This window comes from Nicotiana attenuata, chromosome 6 (genome assembly GCF_001879085.1).
Source record: "Nicotiana attenuata strain UT chromosome 6, NIATTr2, whole genome shotgun sequence".
In the NCBI taxonomy this organism is placed as follows: domain Eukaryota; kingdom Viridiplantae; phylum Streptophyta; class Magnoliopsida; order Solanales; family Solanaceae; genus Nicotiana; species Nicotiana attenuata.
Window position 1 is genome coordinate 48,684,939 of NC_031994.1, and position 9,768 is coordinate 48,694,706.

The window sequence follows — 9,768 nt, forward strand, 5'->3', positions numbered from 1 at the left end:
CATCACCCTTCGTGCATTACACTCACTCATAATATCATGCACGGCGTCACTCTTCGTGCTTTTACACTCTTCCTCACCCAAAAAGTAGAAATAATACGTCCCGGCAAGGAAATCAACAATATCAACAATAACATCCAGGGAAGGGAATCAACAATATCAACAATAACATCCCGACAAGGGAATCAACTATAATCAATCTCGTTTTCAACAATTACTTTACAAAATGAAACTCAACTTGAGTCAATACTCAATAATAGTCAATTACCAAGAAACTTTCATAAACTTTGTTCAACATTGTTAATCATCAATTTGGGCAAGAACGATACATAATAGAACCACAAAAAATTCATGATTTAAGACTCACTGGCTTGCTTGACACCAACGTATAGATACTCGTCACCACACCTATACGTCGTACTCGATACTAACACATAGCAAATAAAACCACAACTCTTATTCCCTCAAGCTAAGGTTAGGCCAAACACTTACCTAGAATCCACGGGCTAGATTAAGCCTCAACTACCGCTTAACTCTCGGTTCCAATTCCAATTCTCGTGTATCTAGTCATAATTTACTTAATAACATCAATAAATGCTAAATAAACCAATTCTAATGCATGAAAATAGATTTCCCAATGATTTTCCCAAAAAGACAAAACCCTACCCCGGGCCCGCTTGGTCAAAATCCGAAGTTCGAACCAAAATCCGATCACACATTCACTCACGAACTCAAATATGCAATTTATTTTTGTTAGAGATTGTGCGTCCACCGGACTGTATAGAGAACCGGGTTCTCTATGTGTTTCCTCTGAAAGTACTGATGAACCAAATTGTATAGGGATCTGGTCCTATATCAGTTTGATAGAGTGTTAAGTTTGTGTGAGTCCACCAAATAGCAGAGTACCTGGTCCTTTATCGGGTTCTGTTGTGAATACTAGTAAAGCTGAATGTAAATAAGGCCGTGAATTTTTACGTGGAAAAATCCCACACAAGGGGATCAACAAACCCCACGACCTACACCTGTAGGCTTTTAACTTCACTAACTTGCAATCTCCCTATTACAAGACACTTTACAATAACTCTATTGCAAAGACTTCAACTAACTTGTGTTGCTCTCATCACAAGCCACTCTATAACTATCCTAGTTACAAAGAATTTGACTAACTTGTGGTATTTCCACCACAAGCCACTTTGTCACACTACGGTTTCAAAGGCTTTGACTAACTTGTGATGTTTCCACCACAAGCCAATTGGTCACCCTACGGTTACAAAGAATTTTTCTTATGACTCAACCTAATCAATGCTTCTAAGAAAGCTGGATAGGAGTTACAATGAAGAACAAATTACAAAGACTCTACAAACCTAAGGACTTAAAATATCTTCGATCTTGGATCAGGTCCTTGATGTTGCAGCAGCTTTATTCTTGAGAGAGGTTCTTGAACACTTGAGAGAATATTTTTCTTTTCTGAGTTTGCGAGCGTTGAACCTGAATCTTGTACCTTGCATAAGGTTTATACTACACAAGACATCCTTAGTGATGTCCAATCTCAATGGTGATGTCAAATCTAAATGGAAAGTGGCTGCTGCACTGTCTGCTGCACTGTTGCAGGCAGTCACTTTCTGCAATTGCTTTCCAGCTGTAGTTGACTTGTACTTCTGTCAGAGAACCCTAAGGGACCAGGTCCCTATTGTGTTCCTCTTTGTACAGTTGCGATCAGTCACTCAGTTGCGTTCCAGCTGTATAGTTGACTTGGACTTCTGTCAGAGAAGTACAAAGGGATCAGGTTCCTGATGTGGTTCTTGTGCACACCGCCCAGATTGTCTTGAGTTGAGTAACTTTAATGATGCTTTGTATAGACTCATTGTAGGTACACCTTGAGAATGATCACTTGAAGTGATGTGAGCACTTGAGTTGGTCAGAGAATGAGTGGGCGCTGGAAACAGTGCAGTGCGTCATAATCTTCGTTTCCAGCTGTGTCCAATTGACTTTGTACTGCCGTGAGGAACCCACAAGAGTATCAGGTCCTTGTCTGGGTTCCTACCTCCTGAAACTGTAGCAAGTTCACATTTGGCTGGAATCGTTAGATGCAGTGTAATCCAAGTGAGGCAGGTTCCCTATCTGTTTCTTGACATTAAGTTTGTTAGATCATCAATACACAAGGCAAACATATTGAAAACCTATCAAGCCTATCAGTTTTGAAATCATACCTCAAATTAAGGTCCAAATCCCCAAAATTTGAAAATCCTAACTTCTACCCAAAAACACCCAATTTCTCAGGAAAAATCCTAGATTTTGAAGTGAAATCATGTAAAAAGATGTTATAGATTGAAGAATATAAGTTAGAAATCGTTTACCTATGATTTAGGGAAGAACTTGCTCTTGGATAATCGACCTTAGGAGTTTGGGTTTTGAAAAAGTTGTAAAATGAAGAAGAATCCCGTCAAAATCCCACTTAACAGGTCGCAAATGTCGCAATTGCGACCAGGGGTTCGCAATAATTTCTGCTATCTTCGCAATTGCGAAGATATTGTCGCATTTGCGACTGTTGGGAATTACTGAGGATTTCGCATTTGCGAAGAAATGCGAGCAAGGCTGGCCAGGACATATTTCGCAATTGCGATCAACCCCTCGCAATTACCACACTGACAGACTTCGCAACTGCGATCCAAGGCTACTACCAGAACTGAAACCTGCAACAATTTTTCTTAAGTCCAAAACTCCCCATAGCCTATCCAAAACTCACCCGAGCCCTCGGGGCTCCAAACCAAACATGCACACAAGTCTTAAAATATCATACGGACTTGCACGTGCGATCAAATCATCAAAATAACATCAACAACTTTGAATTTAACCTCAAATTCATGAAATTCCTCAAGAACATTGAAATTTCCATTTTCTCAACTAAAGGTTCGATTTATACCAAATTAACTCCAATTCGTACCAAATTTCACAGATTCGACTTATTTATTATTTTAAACCTGTACCGGGCTCCGGAACCAATATACGAGCCCGATACCATCAAGAACACGCATCATTTCATTTCAAAAAGCCTTTATATTTTCCAGCAAACAATTTTCTTTAAAAAGTCTTTTCTCGGGCTAGGGACCTCGGAATTCGATTCCCGACATACGCCCAAGTCCCATATTTTACTACGGAACCTATGGGACCATCAAATCACGGGTCCGGGTCCCGGTCCGTTTACCAAGAATGTTGACCAAAGTCAACTTTAATAAATTTTAAAGGCCAAATTCATTATTTTTCCTAAATTTCACATAAAAGCTTTTCGGAAACGCGTCCGGACCGCGCACGCAAATCGAGGTGAGACAAAAAGAGGTTTTTAAGGCCTCGGAACACAATTTTGACTTTTAAAACAAGGGATGACATTTCGGGTCATCACACGATATTTTGGTATTTGGTCGAAGTTTTATAAAAAAAAATTGGTATTAGGTATGGTATGTGATATTTTAAAATAAAATACCGCAACACCGATACCATATCGAAATATATATTATATTACACAATACATATTTTATTAATTATAACATAAGTATAAGAAATCTAAAATTTCACTTTCCTTTATCCCCTAAGTTCATCAATTAACTCTAAGCTATAACAAGACATTTTTCTACGTTTTCTCTCTCTAGGTTGGTATATGTTGGTTTTGGACAAAACTTTTTTCAACAAACGTTTTTAGTGTTTTACTTTTGAGTACTTTAATTAGGAATATTACCGTCTATGACTCTATGACTAGTTAGTATTCAAACCGAATAAACTGAAGTTACCGAACCGAATAAATCGAAACCGAAAGGAGAAAAATCGAACCATACTGAATTTAATTAGGTATGGTATTGGTATAGCATTTTACGAAACCGAATAGCAAAAATACCGAACAGAAATATCTAAATACCGTATCGTACTAACCGACGAACACCCCTACACCAAAGTGCTTGGAAAGTTTCTCTCAAATTCTATCAATTATCAACTACAAAAGCTGTAATCCCAAATAATTTTTAAATAACTCTACATACTCAAATTGAATTAGAAAACAATTTAAAAGTTTGATGTTTGAATCCTATTGCGGATAGGGGCGAAAAGGAGGGGAGGCTGTGGTCATTATCTCTGTCTAAATACACGGAAAAGATAAAGAAAATTATTGGGAAGAAAAAGCTGCGAAACGAAAACACAGAACGGATTGGCCATTATAGCCCCTCTTCGACCAAAGTGCTTGGAAAATTTCTGACGAATTCATTATCCATTACTTGTTATTTTCAAGAGATAAGAATGAATTATTGAAAAGAAATGGTGGTAGATATTCATAGCAGCAATCATTTTGTCTTTTCACCACTTCCTTTTTTGTGCAGTTTACACAAAATTTTGGAATCAGAATGACTTAAAGTTTCAGTGTTATTTCTCTTCACTAGGAAACAAATCATACCAAAATTTTGTCAAGCTTAATCATGACTTTGGGTTGAAGTTAGTAATTACTTCCTCCCGTCCACAGTATAAGTGATCAATTTGCTTTTGGCACGCCCATTAAGAAAATATAAATTTTATACAAAAATACCTAGTATGACTAAATTATTCTTAATTAAATATTTAATGTGAGGAGTAAGAAAACGTTTTAGGAATATGTACATAAGGGTAATTTTGTAAAAACAAATTGAATTCTTTCTTGATTATATAAATGGACACTTATTTTGGACCAAAATAAAAAAGCAAATTGATCGCCTATTGTGGACCGGAAGGAGTATTGTTCAATTCTCAAGGGGTCATGACTCTTATTTTCATCTAATATGACAATTTTATGATGATTTTAAATGATATCTCTAATAACTGTCATTTATTTCTTTTTTCACAATGGAGAAATTTCCAACGATTAATTAATGATGCATGATTTGAAACTCAGTAGATAATGGGCTTTTAAAAATAATATCTTAATTAGACAAAAGTTTAACTTTTATTTACTGTTCCGGTATAAAACAATTTTTACGCTTTCAAGTTATCATGAAGTGAGAGTAATGACCTAAAAATAAGATAAATTACATACTACAACTAATTAAGACACACTTATAGCATAGTATAAAGAATAGTCATTTGTATTCTATAGCTTCTTTAACAAATTTAATGGAGAATTTGTCTGTTTGAACATAGTAATAAGTAATATGCTCCTAATCCAGTGAAACTAAGTAGGCGTTCGGACATAAGAATTGCGAAACTTCAGAAAAAGTAAAAGAATTTCAAGCGAAGATGGTATTTGAAAATTAGAGTTGTGTTTGGACGTGAATACAATTTGGAGCTATTTTTGAATTTTTGTGAGTGATTTGAAGTAAGAATTTAGAAAAACTGTTTTTTGGAGTTTTTAAAATTTTGAAAAATTCCGAAATTCAACTTCAAGTGAAATTTAAAATTTTCATGACCAAATATTAATTCCGAAAAAAATAAAATTTCCCAAAAAAAAATTATGGCCAAACAGACCCTAAATTGTTTTCGTTTTTGTATCGTATAAATCACAAATAGTGTCAAAGAGATTAATTTCCTCCAATAAATATAAAGTCGCAATCAGTTACTTTCTGGAAGAGCGATTCCATCTTTTCTTGTTGGAAATTTCCTTTTTCTCTTGGGATGGGAGAGTGGTATAAACTATTTTAAAAAAAAAACATCATCTCTCTAGCGGAATGTGTAATTGAATTACGAATAGTGTAGCACTAAAAAAGTAAAGGCTTTTTTGTCTTTTGGCAGTTAAGCCACACACATGGTCCATGCTATATGAATGCATGTATATTTGTTTTGCGTATACCAAATAACTTTTCTTCTCTTTTTTTTTTTTAATTGTGGTTGGCCTGGTGCATTAATTGTTTGTACCTCTAGTAACAACTTTCTTTTTATTTCTTTCTATGTTTGTTAAAAATAAAGGACAAAAGGAACAAGTTCAGTAGCTTGAGGTTATGTCCCATGATTGAGTTGTTACAGTCATGTGTGAAAACGACCACGGATCACTTGTCATTAGTCAAGGTTCAAACTTCAAACCAGGATTTTTTTTTGTGTGTGTGTATGTTATAAAACATAGGTATGGTATTAGTATTACACATGACATGCACCGCAATTTCCCAATTATTTCCATCTAAACAACCATTTAAGGGACCACATGGACATGTGACTAACTTTGTCTCATATTTTCTCTCTATATAAACAGAACCTCACTGCTGCACCTCCTACACAAACTACAAAGCCTATCTTTAGCTCTCCATATACAAAGCCGCAAACCTTTTCCGAATAGAAAGTAATTCAACTTTGGCTTTTCGATCCCATGGACATGTTACCTAAAAATGGAGCTAATTTTGTGCCTCTTACTCCTCTCACCTTCTTAACCAGAGCCTCCAACTCTTACGCCACACGCACCTCTGTTATTTATGCCAATGTCCGCTTCACTTGGCGCCAAACCTACGACCGTTGTCGTCGTCTCGCTTCTTCGCTCAGGTCCTTAAACATTGTCAAGAATGACGTGGTAAGTTTTGTCACCTTTTAACGTGATTAGTATGTCTTGTTGACAAGCTCAATTCCTTGCCTGGTTGCATGTTATACATGAATTTTGGTTCCACTATTCGAATTGACACACCTAAATTAAGACAACTGAGAATATGGTCATATGTTAATTTGTGTTTTTTTATGATCATGTAGGTCTCGGTCCTGGCACCAAATGTACCGGCCATGTTAGAAATGCATTTTGCTGTGCCAATGGCAGGGGCAGTGCTGAACACCATCAATACAAGGCTAGACCCTAGAAACGTTGCCCTCATTCTCAAGCACTCGGAAGCTAAGGTCTTTTTTGTTGACTATGAATACGTCGACCATGCTAAAAAGGCCCTTGAGATATTAATGTCCGACTTGGAAATGCCAATGCCTCTCATTGTTGTAATTGATGACCTCGACTCCCCTACTGGAATACGGTTAGGGGAGCTCGAATACGAGCAATTGGTGTACCAAGGCAACCCTGAATATATCCCTGAATATATTGATGATGAATGGGATCCTATTACTTTGAGCTATACATCAGGTACAACTTCAGAGCCAAAGGGAGTTGTGTACAGCCACAGAGGTGCATTCTTGAGCACTTTGAGTTTAATTTTGGGTTGGGAAATGGGTACGGAGCCGGTGTACTTATGGTCCCTCCCAATGTTTCATTGCAATGGGTGGACTTTCACATGGGGAATTGCTGCTAGGGGTGGGACCAATATTTGCATCCGCAATACTACAGCTCAAGAAATCTATTCCAACATAACGTTGCACAATGTTACACATATGTGTGCAGCACCCATTGTTCTTAACATAATCCTTGAGGCCAAGCCCCATGAGCAGCGTCAAATAACGACTCCTATCCAAATACTGGTGGGGGGTGCACCCCCACCAGCTCCACTTCTCGAGAAAATCGAGAGGCTAGGGTTCCACGTGGTCCACGCCTATGGCCTCACTGAGGCCACAGGACCAGCACTTGTGTGCGAGTGGCAAGCCAAGTGGAATAAATTACCGTGGGAAGAACAAGCCAAGTTGAAGGCAAGACAAGGCCTTGGCATACTAACACTTGCCGATGTTGATGTGAAGAACTTCAAGACCATGCAAAGTGTGCCTCGTGATGGGAAAACAACAGGGGAAATATGCCTCAGAGGAAGCAGCATAATGAAAGGGTACTTAAAAAATGATAAAGCAAATTCAGAAGTATTCAAGAATGGTTGGTTTTTCACAGGGGACATGGCAGTGATTCATCCTGATGGGTACTTGGAAATCAAAGACAGATGCAAAGATGTAATAATTTCAGGTGGAGAGAACATCAGCAGCGTCGAAGTAGAAAGTGCAATAATGAAACATCCAAGTGTAATAGAGGCATCTGTTGTGGCCATGCCACATACTAGATGGGGTGAAAGTCCTTGTGCCTTTGTTATTTTAAGGGAAAACTCCAACTTTAAAGAAGCAGACATCATAGCACATTGCCGAAAGAACTTGCCTGGATTCATGGTACCAAAGAAGGTTAAATTTGTGGAAGAGTTGCCCAAAACTGGAACAGGAAAAGTGCAGAAAAACATATTGAGAGCAGTGGCAAAGACATTTGTGATAACGGAAAATGCAAATCAAACAACCAAAAAGTCAAGCCAAATCAACAGGGAAAAGCCTCGAGCTTACGATCAGAGTCATGAGCAGATTCTTGCTTTGTCTCGTCTTTAGAGATTGAATAAATGCTTAAAGAAAGACTTGTACAAAAGACTTGCAAGTGTTTGAATACTATTACTAGGAGTACTTTTTTTTTTTTTTGGCTGCCATTCAGTTTTTATTTCAGAAAATCAATGTAAAATCACATCTCTAATTTCAGTTAACCGTGTAAGTTGTCTTCCTTACACATTAAATGCATTCTATATACTATATTTGTTAAGAAAAAAGTTGTTAAGTCACAGTTTTGCAGGATATATCATACACGATGCATCATTGGATGATTGAATGATCTATCATATAACTCCTGAATTATGTCTGAGAATAACGACTTTCTTGGTAATTGGCTAACATATATAAATTTCAATCAACTTGAAATAAGTAGTAAATTCTTAAAAGTTAAAACTACAAAGTCAAAGTTACGGTGAGGGTGCACATATGTCGGGTTGATTTGGATTTTTTAATTACCAAACTAAACCAATAGTGCCGGGTTTTTAAATCTAAAAACCAAACCAAACCAACAAAGTCCGATTTTTCAACATCGATTTTTTCGAGTTTTTTACCCGGTAAAGTCTTTTAGAGCACAAAATATGTAACTCGTGCTCCAAATATTTCTTTAGTCCTAGTAAAATACAACTATATAATGTATTTTTCAAAAAAATAACACAATAATATGAGATAAGTCATAGCATTATACTAAATATTCAATAACAAAGATAATAAAATTGTATAAAGCAATATTGCTAATCAATAAGCCATAATAAAAATTAACATAATCTAAAAATACTATATAGGTGATGATAAATAAGTATAGTTAATAAGTACTATTAATTACATAATTAAGCACTAAAGAAAAGATAAACTAAGTTATGCATTTTCATTATAAATCAATGTAAAACTAAAAAATAGATATCCAACATTATCGTCCTTCCCAGTGTTGAATTGAATTTCTACATTATCGTCCTTCCCAGTGTTGAATTGAATTTCTTTTGTTAGCATTAGTACTGATTTGAACTTTGTTTGAATTACTACATTTATGGGCTATAAAATTTATTTACCATTCATTAATGTTAAGTCCAAATTTGAAATAATACGTTAAAAGATAAAACTATAAAAGTTCAAGAAATATTTATAAATTACACTACCATAAATATTTATATGTATAAAATATTTTTTAAAATTATATAAATGTATTATCGGGTTGGTTTGGTTTCGATTTGACTTTTTTCGGTTAAAATCAAATCAAACCAATTATGGTCGGGTTTTTTTTCCTATACCAAATCAAACCACAATCAATTTTTTTTTTCCGATTTGACTCGGATTATCAAACGAAACCAAACTACTAGGAATCAGAAAAATATCTACTGGCCAGGAATTGTAGTGTTTCATCATGACATATATAGTCGGAGCTAGGGATGGCAAGGGGTGCGGGGCGGTGTGGGTGTAGGGCGGGTTTTGTCTTAACCCGCAAAATTTCAACCCGCCCTGCATAGCATTTCCACCCGCATCTACCCGCCCCGCACTCACATCCGCGTCCACCCGCCCCGCCCCGCCCCGCCCCGCTTAGAT

At 36.5% G+C, this 9,768-nt stretch overlaps 1 protein-coding gene across 1 annotated transcript; it reads left to right on the forward strand.

The window, feature by feature from the left end:
* On the forward strand, nucleotides 6,202–8,429 carry LOC109226963 (butyrate--CoA ligase AAE11, peroxisomal-like). Its single transcript, XM_019391920.1, has 2 exons — nucleotides 6,202–6,505; nucleotides 6,679–8,429. Exons 1-2 carry the CDS (start codon nucleotides 6,308–6,310, stop codon nucleotides 8,215–8,217), a joined length of 1,737 nt encoding a protein of 578 aa, XP_019247465.1. The 5' UTR covers nucleotides 6,202–6,307; the 3' UTR covers nucleotides 8,218–8,429.

Coding starts and splice junctions, on each gene's coding strand:
- LOC109226963 (XM_019391920.1), top strand. CDS start 6,308: ATGGACATGTTACCTAAAAATGGAGCTAATTTTGTGCCTCTTACTCCT. Junction 6,506..6,678: donor ACATTGTCAAGAATGACGTG/GTAAGTTTTGTC, acceptor ATGATCATGTAG/GTCTCGGTCCTGGCACCAAA.